Source organism: Vanellus vanellus, assembly GCF_965231255.1.
Source record: "Vanellus vanellus genome assembly, chromosome: 1".
NCBI classification, from domain to species: Eukaryota; Metazoa; Chordata; class Aves; order Charadriiformes; family Charadriidae; genus Vanellus; species Vanellus vanellus.
The window spans coordinates 150,889,064-150,903,149 of NC_138905.1; the positions used below are offsets into that span (position 1 = coordinate 150,889,064).

Here is a 14,086-nt window from a genome sequence, read left to right on the forward strand (position 1 = left end):
TATTTAGGCATTCCTCAGCAGCACTAGGTATGTTAGCAGAAGAGATGAAAGGGCCGTACATGGGGAGTGTTGGCTACACCACTTTGAATTCCCTTTGCCCCACGTGTCCTCATCTTTGGGGTTCTTCTCACAGCAGCTCTGCTGCAATCAGTTTGTCAGTTCCTGCTGATGCATCTCTGCATCACCCACCTTGCATACGTTTTTTGGGCATTCAAGTTTTCCATATCTCCATCTGGCTTCATGTTTGAGAAGACTGAAGTTTTTGTCACCTGGATGGAACCCAATAGGTGGCTTTCTCCTTTCTCATACCCCACTTGCTTTTTTAAAGGCTTTAAAGCTGTTTATCTCAGGTGTCTTATCTTACCATTTCCTCCCTGTTTCTCTCTTAACAGTTTCATTTGAGTTAACGCTATGTGTTTAAAAAGATAATATCACCAAGATATATTAAGCATACATATTTTTCTATTGTTTAAATGCAAATATTCCCTGGTTCTCTCCAGTTTGCTTATCAGCTTGAACACTTTTTTCCCCAGCAGGAAAAACTGGTATGAATTTTGCTGAACTTGTGTATTACATTTGAGGCAACAATAGCTCCCTTTCCTATATTTAGTTCAATACCCTTGTATTAAAAATTCAAAAATTTACAGACTGTGGAATTGCAATGATGATTTAGGAGCTATGCCTTTGACTTAAAGGACTGGGACAAAAAGTGGATATTTACCATTTTTACCCATTTGTACCTTTTCCCATTCTGCTCAGTAGGGCCCTGTCTGTGGATGGAACAAGAAGGTTTCAGGTCCTGTTAATTGCTTCTTTTCCCAGTTGCTTCTGAGCGGACTGTTAGCATCAGAGTAGTGCAGACAGCAACAGGACTGGTCCTAGCACATGTCATGCATTGTGGGAGTTTCAAAGTCCTGTTCAAAACAGTGATGTTGGTAAATCCAGTGCAGACTTCATTCAAACCTGAACACAGGTGGAGGACCCTGATTTCGCTGCAAAGTGTTTCAGGCATCTGAAGATCTGCTCCTGCATATGCACAGACCATTTCTGTCTCAACAGGAGCTGAGCACCCGCGTGCATCAGGAAATGGAATATTTCCCCTGGCTACTTCATCTCTGAGGCTTGGTTTTAGAAATACTGAGAACACCTACACATCACGCTGTGCTCAAAATGAAGTGGCAGTGACTATTTTCTCTAATGGTGCCGTTTCTTCTTTGTATGCGGTAGCAGAGCAGTTGAAGAAATCTACTACAGGATGGACACCCAAGTAAAATTAATTTATTTATTTAAGAGGATTTGAATTTACCTCTCTGATGTCGCTGAGCAAGGCTTTGGCCAGTACCTTGACCTTTCTGGGTGCCAGGAAGGAGGATGGAGATATTCTTTGCTCCTCCTGTTGAAGATGACCCACTGTGTTTAGAGTAAAATTAAATGCATATGGTCAGAAAGAGTTGTCAGGGTAGAAAGAAACAGTTATCAAGGTTGCCTGTGTTGGTGGTTAAAGCAGTCACTTGAAAATCTTTTTTCTAATGCTTCTGATGTGGACGGATATACAATATTTGTATGTGGAGCAGCGAGCAGTCCCCGGGGAGGTCCCCTGTGGGCAACAGTGTCACGCTTTCTCTTCCTTTCCCTAGCTCTAACAGCCACCCAGTGGTACAGCACTACATGGTAATGTCCCCTCCAAAAAACCCAAAGCATGACATTCTCAGAGTTGTTAAATGAGGCCAACTATCAGTCCATCCCTTCTTTTTGAGTGAATAAAGGCATCTTAAGCTGATCCAGGCTTTCCTGCCATAGAAAGAATTATAGTACTCCATTTACAGACATAAACACTGCAATGTATCTTAGCCGAGCAGCATTCACATGGAGCTTTACTTGTATGATGCAGTGCAGGATGTTGTACAGAGCAGTTTAGTCCCACAAAGCATGTCATAAAAAAATTGAAGTTATGACATATTTGAATAATTTCAATTTTAATGGTAATTCAGTTATATCATAGAGACACTTTAGGAACTAGGAAAAGAGAGAAAAACTTACTAAGCAATTTGCTTTATTCATAAGTCAGCATAGATTTATGCTTTGGTATCATTCATAAAGAATCACAAGTCTTGGGAAGAGGTTGAAGTCTGCAAGAAAGGGGGAACAGAGAGAAAACAGACTTTGTCATTATAAGTTATATAGTAAGTACAGTAAGGTTTACTTACAGTGGAAGCCTGAACCCTCTTTTCCTTATCTGCCACTGTAGAGCTTAATTTCATACATAATCTTCAGGAAAAAGCAGCTCAGGGTATTTTCTCACATGAAACATTTTGTTGTGCTTTGTCTGTCCCCCAGAAATATTAGCAATGGGCCTCCTGGAGAACAGCCTTTGTGACAGCTCAAGGTCATATGTTCCCAGCAGCAATTCAAGATTAGATAGTAGCTGGGGAATAATTATTATCCTAATAAGCTTGACTCTTCTACCTGCAAATATCTGCTTTAATCTTCTTAATAGCCTTCTGAAATTAACTATAGGAAGAAGAAAGACCAAAGAAAAAAGATAAAGAAAATGATTTTGGTCTGTTTTGTGTTTTCAAAGTAATGATTTGGCCTAACAGCTTTGGAGACTTAATGTCTTTAGATGTTCCCCAAATTCTCTTGAAAATTGAAAGGTGACTTTCATGTGTTACATACTCCCTGTAAACAGATCTGACGGGACTTAATGTTAACCAATTGTCAGCAATCTCTAAGACCTTTTTATTACTACACCACTCATTACTGTAGAAACTTTCTATTAGTTTCTAAAACATGGATGGAAGTAGAATATAGTGAAGATTTTTCATCACAAATTTCTGCAGATAAGAAATTATTGATAATATAAGTATGGTAAACTTATCTGCTCTAAACTAAATGAAATTACCTCTACAGATCAAATTATATAATGTAGCAAATTCAGCCTTTCTTCTAATCTGACATTGGCTTATTTTTATTTTTGTCATTTCAAGCTTTCTAGTCAAAACATGTGTGTGAAGGATCTTTAGGCCATTTAGAGTGCCACAGCTTTTGGTTCCTACTTTGAGATTGACACAGAGTTCCTGGGAAGGAAGTTAAATGGCATCAAACACAAAATACGTGAGGATAGAAAGGCTGTATTTATCTAGCTAGAGACAATATGAAATGGCGGCTACCATTTTCCCTTCCCTTCCCTTCCCTTCCCTTCCCTTCCCTTCCCTTCCCTTCCCTTCCCTTCCCTTCCCTTCCCTTCCCTTCCCTTCCCTTCCCTTCCCTTCCCTTCCCTTCCCTTCCCTTCCCTTCCCTTCCCTTCCCTTCCCTTCCCTTCCCTTCCCTTCCCTTCCCTTCCCTTCCCTTCCCTTCCCTTCCCTTCCCTTCCCTTCCCTTCCCTTCCCTTCCCTTCCCTTCCCTTCCCTTCCCTTCCCTTCCCTTCCCTTCCCTTCCCTTCCCTTCCCTTCCCTTCCCTTCCCTTCCCTTCCCTTCCCTTCCCTTCCCTTCCCTTCCCTTCCCTTCTTCCCTTCCCTTCCCTTCCCTTCCCTTCCTTTCCTTTCCCTTCCCAGTGATGTTTAATGATTTTTATGCGTCAATTACTATTGAAAAACATTTAACATTCCAGAGTCCACCTAATGAAGTGTGCCCAGTCTACTGATCATACGGACAACCTAAATGGGATTAAATAAAAAAGTGTGATTCTTAGATGCTGCCCTGCCCCATCCTGAGTCAGAAAGAGAACGTTGAGGGGTTCTCTTTCTGGAGGGTTGGAGAAAGAGCCCGTGGTTGGCAGGGTACCCAGCTGGGCTTTCCACATCTGCTTCAAAGGCCAATAATGAAGTTTACTTACAGAAAACAAAAAGCATAAGTATTTTTCTCTTACTTCAGCTGCATTTGATCCCTCAGAGTTCTACTCTTAGTACATAACCATCTACTCTTCTTTTTTTTTTCTGTTTTTCAGGACACTTAACAGACCTTTAATTCTGGCACTTGCTGAGCTGTCTAAAGAAATTTTAGGCATATATATACACACACACATGCACACACATACCTGGCCCTATGAAATGAGTAAGCCTGCCAGGTTCAGGAAGATGCCTGACTGCTGTCTCCTTATTTTCACACCTAGGTTTTATATAACATTTTCATCGCCTTCACCCAGATGCACAAGTACGAAGAGATCGAATCCATTGATATCTTTGCTGGCTTCGCTCGCTTCTTCGTGGTAGGGCTGGGTGGCATGTTGTTTGGAATCGTCTTTGGATTTGTTTCGGCGTTCATGACTCGATTCACCCACAACGTTTCAGCTATTGAACCCCTGCTGGTCTTCATGTTCAGCTACCTATCATACTTGTCCGCTGAAACCCTTTACATCTCAGGCATTTTGGCGTGAGTATCTCTTATGGCTTTCTGGATGCCCTCTCAAGGGAAATGGCACTGTTTTGAGGAGGTGGTTTGCTCAAGCTTGGTACAATATAGGCATTTCCAGTCTTTGACCTAGAGATCTGCAGTGGACAGCTTCTGAGGGACCTGTAAAATGCAGTGGTAACTAGGAAAAGCAAACCCACAGTCAGCGTTGGCACAGATATACTACTGAGGAGGGCATATCTGCTCTGAAATTTTTTTAGATTTTTGCCTGTTGGAAAAAAATGCTGCAAACTGTGGGTAAAATGACTAGTGCTGCCACCATCTGGCTGCTACCTCTGATAAGATCAGCAGAACGAGAAAAAGATTTGATAATATCATATCTGTATTTATCTCTAAGCAGCACCACCATCAGATTACAAGAGAGATTAAAAGTAATGAGTATGGAAAACATAATAAAGACTGTCCAAGTTCTTGCTTTTGATACAGCTGTGAACATCAGCTCTAACACAATTTACTGGAATTGCGTTACATTTGAACAGCATCACTGGAACTGAAACTAGGGAAAACCAGACATCTGAGAACATCAAGAACATAGCCATGCATATACTCATGTATATGGATATTGATGATCATATTTTGATGTGATCAGGATAGCTCGATACTGCTGTGATGCTGGGGACTGCTTCCTTAAAGTGTTGTGATGGCATGGGTGCCCACTGCAGAGACAAAGCTGGCAGGTCTATCAACCACAGTAAATGGGGAGAGGGTGAGTACTGTGGGAAGGAAAGAAGATGGTGGCAGGAAAGGGGTCAGAAGAGAAAGGAAGGAAAAAAGATGAAAGTGAAAGCACCTTTGCTTGTCAAGCCTTGATTTCATAGAATCATGGAATAGTTTGGGTTGGAAGAGACCTTTAAAGGTCATCTAGTTCAACCCCCCTGCGATGAGCAGGGACATCTTCAACTAGATTAGGTTGCTCAGAGCCCCGTCCAACCTGACCTCGAATGTTTCCAGGGATGGGGCATTTACAACCTCTCTGGGAAACCTGTTCCAGTGTTTCACCACCCTCATAATAAAAAAAATTCTTCCTTATATTTAGTCTGAATCCACCCACTTCTATTTAAAAACCATCACCCCTTGTCCCATCGCTACAAGAACTGCTAAAAAGTCTGTCCGCTTCTTTCTTATAAGCCCACTTTAAGTATTGAAAGGCTGCAATAAGGTCTTCCTGGAGCCTTCTCTTCTTCAGGCTGAACAATCCCAATTTGATCAGCTTCAGAGTGGAACTGACTTTGTAAAAACAACCTTTGCAGGATGGCCCTGGGAAGCAATATTTGAATATTTAACCATATTAAATAAGCAGTTAGACAGGAGATATGTTTTTCTGAGCAATTAGACAAAGCAGACAAATCTTGTACTATGTTTTGCATATCTAAAACTTTTGGTCTGACTGAGGTGACTGGTGACTTTAGTTGAGCAGGGTTAGACCTACTATGTAGTGAGCACTAATATGCTATGGACCCTTTCCTACCTGCACTGCTCAAAATACTGCTTTCCCGCCTATTCATTACATTAGACTGCATAGTTCTTTATTTCTTTTGCTCCTTATTTTCATTAGAGTGGTGAAATTATTGGCAATAAAAGAATGTTAATATAATTGGGATTTATTATTCTTACTGCTTCATTAAGGAAATTATTGCTTGTTTTAGGGATGGGAACTTTTTGTCACCCTTCTGAATTATTGAGGAATTCATTCATTTTTCACTTGGCTCATGAAAGTCTATTATGCATGTGTCTCTAAAAGTCAACAGCATTAAACATTAATGCCTAATGGCCTTGTCTTAAGAGTGTCCTTGGACCTGCTAAATGTCTCAGCTCCACCGGAATACCCTTGAGATTTCTTCAGTGGAAATTAAATGAGCAGAAACTAGATAAAGGGTTATTTAATGAACAGTCAGCGTTCTCTGAATTCACAAGTTTGGAAAAACATCATCACAAGAAGCCCCCAAAGACTAAACCAATATCAGTAGAAACTAGACAGATGATGGCATATGTTACTAGCATAGCACTTAGTCTATCTGTTACCTATGACTATGGAAAATGAAGGGGGGAAGAGGAAAGCCCCTTCAGTATGGCTACTCAAAGACTACTCCTCCGTGTGATTGCTACCAGTGTCTGTGCTGGATGGCTGCTGATGCCTCTGAAGAAGGCTCTAGTTTTCATTAACCATGAAGAGGTGGAAAACATCCCGTTGCTTCCATAGGCACATTCCCCACACCCTGGGTAACTAAAATGGGGGGAGGGAAGGACACTTCTGTAGGATAACTGAATCTCTCACTGCTGTACAGCAATGGGCTGCTGTGGGTGGAGAGTCCCTGAAGCTTACCCTGGCCCTGCTGGTCTGCCAGCCAGCTGGCAGGGAGCCACTGGGAGCTTTAGACCTGGCATAAAACTACCACCATATTCTCCCACAACCATCTCAAAGGAGAAGATCCCTAAGAGGCAGGTTATGTCCCTTTAACCGATCCATCCGTAGGCTGGTACAGAACTGACTTGCCCTTTGAGACTCAAATATTTGGTGCTTGGTGGCTGGGTGGTAGGCATTCAGGATAAAACAGCCTTTGAACTAGAACGTGATAGCATCACTTCCTCATCAGGAAGGCTGACTGGTTTGCTTCCTTTGTCCTGTATGCAAAATGCATTTGTAAAGCTGAAAGAAGATGATCTTCTCTCTAATGAAATAGCTAACGTCAGTGAAGAAATAAAATGCTTCTTGATATCAGGAAGGTCAGAGGCTGGTGATGGAGAGTGCAGGTAATGAAGGCTGAGGTTGTTCTTAAATGAAGAGAAAAACAGGTTGTGGCTGATATCTGGTGTTTTGCCTGGTACAGGATGACAGCGTGTGCAGTGACAATGAAAAAATACGTGGAGGAGAATGTTTCCCAGAATTCCTATACCACAATAAAATATTTCATGAAGATGCTGAGCAGCGTCAGTGAGACCCTGATTTTCGTGTTCATGGGAGTGTCTACAGTGGGGAAAAACCACGAGTGGAACTGGGCCTTCATTTGCTTCACTCTGCTCTTCTGCCTCGTTTGGCGGACACTGAGTAAGTCAGCACTAAGTAAGTCAGCTTTTGCAGGGAACCTTCTCTGCACCTCTGAGAGACACCCTTTGGTGCAAAGGTATGTTAGAAAAGTCTGTGCAGACTGGCATAACCGGTTTAGTATCAAATTTACTAGGCTTAAGTTGCTGACAAGTTAATTTCACAAATCTACACATGGAGAAAAAGGGGGGAAAAGCCCTAAACAAATCCGAATGCCAGTCTCCAAGCACAGAATTTATCATTAGGTGAGAATGGAATATTTTAAGAAAAATTAAAATATTACTATGATTAAGCCCATATAGATGCTTATACCTCAGTTAACTATATGTCCTTGGGTAAGAGGGCTTCATAATGATTTCCTCGCACACTGTAATTTACTTACTAATTAGATAATGAACATCACCACACTTCTGGTGCTATAAAACTACAGGTCCTGGGCCAGGAATGCCAGAGGCGTTGAAAAAGAGGGAAGGTGAAAATTAGTACTGGTAGATAACTGAACAGGGACTCTATTTCTTTCCTTATACCACATCTAGGCCAACCACGCTATGCTACTGCTCCTCACAAGTCAACTCTGAAGTTTTAAACCGCTAGAAAAGAGTACCTGTTTGAAATCACTCCCTTTCTACACACAGTATCTCCCTATTTCTGCAAAGATGTCCCACTCCTTAATCTGAGAGACTGGGATTATTCCAGCATGGCAGGGCAGTTTAGAGATGATGTCACAGGAGTTGTGGGATACTATTTCTCATCTTCTCCTAAAGTCCAGTGTGCATTGACAGTAACGTTGAAAAAGGAGAAGAAATAAGAAGGCTGGTGGTGTTCTGGAGGTGGTAGCAGTCCTGGCAGTCTTCTCCTATGAGCTGCTCTTGTGCCTGTTAGCTGATTTACTGCAACGGTGGAAGCAGAGACACAACACGTTGCCATCTTCTCCCTCATCTACTAGTACCGTCCAGCCAAACATTCTAGCTGACGTAAGAAAACAAGGAATGACCTACTGGGTCAGACCAACCCTCTAAGAGGTTCTTCAACAGATCCTGCAGGAAATGCTAGTTAGGAAAGGCTTGCAAGCCTGGCCACTTTCTGAGCTCTATTTACCTTCTACTTCCTCAGGACCTACAGTCACTGTGTTAGGGATGTGGGAGGGTACACCCTTTGCCAACAATATATGGGGGTCTGTTGTGCACCTGTTGCCCATGAATTATGCCATCCTTTTTTTTGAACCTCAATACTCTATTCTGCATCAGGTTAAGTTACAACTGCTGCAACAGAAAGCAAATGCATTTACACCTGGAGAGGTGATGAATTATAGAACACACCTTACTCAGCCACTGTTATTTGTCGTTTAAATTTAGTTAAAAATATGAATGAACGATACTTTTGTAATGAAAGATATTTTGGAAGTAGTAAGTACACATGAGAGGACCAAAAATACAAATATTTTGTAAACAGGCAGCCTTATTTCTGACTTTTTAAACTTTTTAATGCCTGAATTGGCCATCTTAATAACATTGTTTTTGAATTTCAGTGGGATTTTTCAGAGTAATATATATTTTTAAAGAAAATGAGAAATCCAAATATTCCACCAGGTGGCCTTGGAGGAGTTATTCTGAGGACGGAAAATTAGGCACCTACCTTGGCTAAATAAGTTAGTAGGTTAGTTCCCACATGCTTCATTTATAATCTAAGGAGGCCCCTCTGGAGCATCCTGTGGGGTACAAATCTACATTGGGCACCTGCTGCCACTTCCTCTGGCCTTCAGCCCTTGTCTATATTCCCTTTACATACAGAGCCCAGGCTTGAGCTCTGGGCATTGGTCCTGCACCATCTGCTACAGTACTGAGGAACAAGACCTGTCAGGTAATTCATCAGGGCCAGCTGTGCCCTGAAGGGGGAGGCAAAAAAGCGCTGAGTGGAAAAGGCAAGTGATAATTGCTGAAGACTGGTTGATGAATCAACTGGAGAATATGCTTTGTCTTCTCTATCACTCACAAAGAAGGAAGAAATGGCTGAACATGTGAAGACCGAGGGCAGCCTTAACTGCAGCGACCATGAGACTGTGGATGCTAAGATCCCGAGAGGAATGAGCAAGCCAACAAACAGCAGAATTACAGTCCTGGACTTCAAAGAGCAGATTTTGGCCAGCTGAAGTGGTTGGAAATGTGGGAAGCAAATTGGCTAGACCACTGGGCTCAAAATATTGGTCTAGCTGGTGGCTAATGGCACCCCTCAACGCTCAGTACAGGGACCAATATTGTTTTACTGTCTTCATTAATGACCTGGAAGATGGAATAGAATGCACATCGAGCAAGTTTGTGGCTGACACCAAACTGCAGGGAATAGTCAATATTCTGGATGGCTTCCATTCAAAGGGACCTGGACAGGCTGGATAAATGGGCTGACAGAAAGCTCATGAAGTTCAAGAATAGCACATGCAAGAACTTACATGTGGGTTGGAATAACTGCATGCACCAGTATAGGCTTGGAGTCTAGTAAGCAACTCCGCAAAAAAGGACCTGCCCTGGTAGACAACAGGTTGAACACAAGCCGGAATTATGTCCTTGTGACAAAAAAGGCCAACTGTGTCCTGGGCTACATTAGCAAGTGTGTAGCCAGCAGGTCCAGCAAAGCATTTCTTCTACTGTCTTCAGCACTGTTGGAAGTGCGTGCTGTCTCCAGAGTGCTCTCTCCAGTTCTGGGCTCCCCAGGATAGGAAGGACATGGTGGTTCTGGATAAAGTGCAGTAGAGGCCACCAACTTGGTCAGAGGCTGGAGCACTGGACATACAAGAAGAGTCTGAAAGGGCTGAGTCTATGCAGCCTGGGGAAGATAGGGCACAGGAGAGACCTTATTACTTTCTACAAGTACCCAATCACAGGAGAGAGAGAAGATGGAGCCAGACACTTCTCAGAGGTGCACAGCAAGAGGACAAGAGGCAACAGACACGAGTTGGAACATGGGAAATTCTGATTAGACAGTAGGGACCCATTTCTTAACAGGAGGGTGATCCAATATTGTAATGGTGGCCCACATCTCCATTCTTAAAGGCATTAAAAGTTTTACCAGAGCTTTGAGCAACCTGATCTGATTACCTCTGCTTTGGGTAGGGACTTGGACTAGATGACCTCCAAAGGTCCTTTCCAGCCTACAGTAGTCTGATTCCAACATCTGGGACCAGCTAAGTATTGGCATCAAACATCTAAGATTAAGGTGCTATTTCTTAAATCCCTCAGGTGGCTTATCTCAGTCAAAAACAATACCAGGGAAGGGAGAAGTTTTTGGCTTGACCCTCAAAGCCCATACATATTTCAAGACCTTTGACTTTAAAGCCTGTGAGCCCTGGAGGAAGGCATTTAACCAGAGAAAAAAGAGGAAGGGGGAAACCTGTGAAGGTTCAAGTATGTGCATCTGAACAGCTCTGTTATATAGGTATGACACAAGTGCTCAACAGTAGAGGTGATACGATTCTTGCGAGTTGACAGCAAAAAGAAAGTAATTAAATATTTTCTTGCTAATCCTGGACCAAGCATGGCCTCTAAGTTTTTAAAGGCTTAGTTTCAGAGTCTGTATTGGAATATTCTTCCAAACAAGACAGAAAATGTGCTCTCCTTGTACGAAAGCTATTTTGTTGCCACATGTCCATCCTTCTCTCAAACACCAAGGGGAGTGCTAGAGCTTTCCAGAGGAAGGCTGAAATATTTTCTGCTAAATTTGTTTGCTAAAATGATTACATCATTTTCTCTGAAGCTTGAATAAAGTAAAGAGAGTTGGTCTGAGGGTGTACCTCACATACGCAGTTTCAGTCTGAGTAGCTGATGTCTAGCATAGTTATAAGGAGCCAAAAAAGTTCTTATATAAAGTGGTATTCAGGAACCTACATAACAGGATACGGATACTGCCTTACCTATAATAATCCGCTGAGTTTATCAGTGACAGCTGTGTAAAATAACACCAGGAATTATCAGCATTTGTCAGCTTTTACTTCAGTAATTAAACGGTTTCCATACAAAACATGGGATACGTTTTTCGTATGGAAGATGAAGAAGATTAAGAGTAAATCAAGCAAATTGCTGAATGTACACTATAAAGAAAAGCTGAAGTCCTTACAGAGCCACAGGCTGTCTGATTAATTTTAACCTTTATTAAAAGCAAAATGAAATCTGAGAAATAGAGAATTAGAGACAAAATATACCAGAGGATTAAAAATTAAAATGGTATTGCTCTGCCTTTCAGTGAACCTGTCCACAGGACTTGTTGGTAAAGCAGTGTTCAAACACTTTGGGCAGATACTGTGCAGAAAGCAGGAAACATTGCAAGGGAAGGCACAGCAAAAATTCTCATCCAGTGCTTTCTTTAGTCTCCAGAATGCTCCGGAGAAGAACTGTGCAACACAAATATAGAAAGTAAATCTTTTCCCCTAATCTCACTTCTAAACTGCATAAGTGAATTTAAAGCCTGAAGCTGTGAGGAAACATGGTCTTTTCCAGGAGATTATTTCACACAAAACAGATTCAGCAGTTGGTCAAAGAGAAGCTACAAGAACCCAAAATTGAAAAGAAAGGTCTATCAACAGCTGCCTGAGCCAAGATGTTGTTTCGCTTTAAATATTTTCTTTTTCTCCTTGATTAATAATAGTTGTGTTTTCTCCCTTCCTAGGTGTATTTGCTCTCTTCTACATCAGTAACAAGTTCCGAACCTATCCCTTCACCTTCAAAGACCAACTCATTATTTCCTACAGTGGCCTTCGAGGAGCCAGCAGCTTCTCTCTTGCATTCTTGCTTCCAGCGAACCTCTTCCCAAGGAAAAAATTGTTCATTACTGCTACACTTGTAGTTATATATTTCACTGTATTTATCCAAGTAAGTGTATTTCTTAATGGGTTGCTTTCATGTAATAGAGGTGACTGAAAGCTTCATAGTGAAGATTACACTGAATTTCTCTTAAACTAGGACAAGCTATTGTATTTTATGGACAGACTTAGCACTGTATTGTGTAATTACCCTTTCAGGGATTTCTAGGTATTATTAAATAACTTTATCCGAAAGTCTGTATTGGAAACCTGTGTCATCTAAAATATTCAGTGAAAAGGGCACTTTGTGTTCAAAATCTCTTCTTTTCACTCCACATGCACTTCCTAATGCTTCCAAATTAGGAAGCATTTTAACTTTACACTTCAGCACAGAATCATTCTCTACTCATGGTGTATCTCAACAGAAAACAGTATACCTGTTCTATGAAGGATTTTGATTTTTTTACTCTTACCTTCACTCACCTTACAGACCAAATGAGAACATTTTGAAATCCTTTGTAAAAGAGTATTAAAGAAAAATAAAGTGAATAATTCAGATTTGTAAGAATAGGTGTGTACTTCAGATGTTTGGTTTATTCCACTTGGCTTACACTGCTGTGCCTGGAAGAACTGGATCTTCTGGAGGTCTTGCATCCCATGTTCTGTATTTTCCCATACCAATATCTCAGATACTCTAGGGTTCCAAAGGGGCACTATGCGCTTATGGTTAGGCACTTAGATTCCACCAGAATGTTTCAGAAAAAAAACATTTTTTTTTCTATTTTCCTTTTTTAAATGCTGTTCTGTAGCAGTGCAGTAAAGAATTGGGAACAGCTGAAAATGGCTTCTAAGTGAAAAAAACCCAAAATATTTCATTCTGAAAATGAAGAGATTTCAAGATTGTAAGAATATCACAAAGATAATGTTTTCTTTCAAGAAAGTGCTGTTTTGAAGAAGGTTGGCCACAAGTCAGTTACTTTACATCTACAAACATGTTGATAAATACAATCTCACTTAAAAAACACTGGTGTGTAATTTTTTTTAAGTTTTTGAGTTTTAATCCTCTTCTGTAGCTCTTCATACAAGGAATAGATCATTCTTGTGTCTGAGACATAGCTTTCCTGATTGATTAAAATTAAATCCTTTTGCTTTTTTCTGGTTTTTTTTTGTTTTTTTTTTTTTTCCTAAAAGATAATTAATATTTCAACTTATTGTTCCAAATGCAGGGAATTACAATTGGACCATTGGTCAGATATCTAGATGTTAAAAAGACCAACAAAAAGGAGTCTATCAATGAAGAAATTCACATGCGAGTAAGTTTTTTCTATCTGTAGCTGGTATCCTAAAAAGAAGAAGAGAAAGGGTATTCCCTTTCTGGGGAATAGAGCTGGACAGAGGGAGGCACTGGCATTCAGTGGATTCAGACACTGAATGCTTTTAACATTTGGAGGAAACCCTGGGCATAATATGCTAAAATATGATAACTCATTTTATATTCATAGTGTCTATTATATTATAATATCTTACCACAAGTGTCATGGTGTAGCAGGTCCCTGACTTCTTGATACTTGCGATCATGGGTGGACAGAAACATAAAGGTAGCATTTACAAAAAGCACTTGTCGTCCTTTCCAGCTAGATACCTTCATTGCCATCCTTTGGCTGGTTCTAGACACACTGACACCTTAAAAGTCTTTAATCAAGTTTTATTGAACTGAAATGAGTTGAACAATTGGTCTGCAAATTTTTGTTTCAAGTTATTGAGTAATGATCTTTTCCCCCCTCAAACATTTCCTATAGCTCTCAAATTACCGTTATATAAAATAGTAGAAAGCTGGTCAAACT

The 14,086-nt window shown here is 40.9% G+C and overlaps 1 protein-coding gene across 1 annotated transcript in view; it reads left to right on the top strand.

Moving 5' to 3' along the window:
- SLC9A4 (solute carrier family 9 member A4) overlaps positions 1-14,086 on the top strand; it is a gene marked incomplete at both ends in the record, with an annotated part of 36,766 nt that overhangs the window by 5,896 nt on the left and 16,784 nt on the right. The window contains 4 exons of the mRNA XM_082498514.1: positions 4,112-4,371; positions 7,239-7,456; positions 12,110-12,312; positions 13,469-13,555. Of these exons, the coding sequence (XP_082354640.1) occupies positions 4,112-4,371; positions 7,239-7,456; positions 12,110-12,312; positions 13,469-13,555 (768 nt within the window). The remainder of the gene's footprint in view (positions 1-4,111; positions 4,372-7,238; positions 7,457-12,109; positions 12,313-13,468; positions 13,556-14,086) is intronic.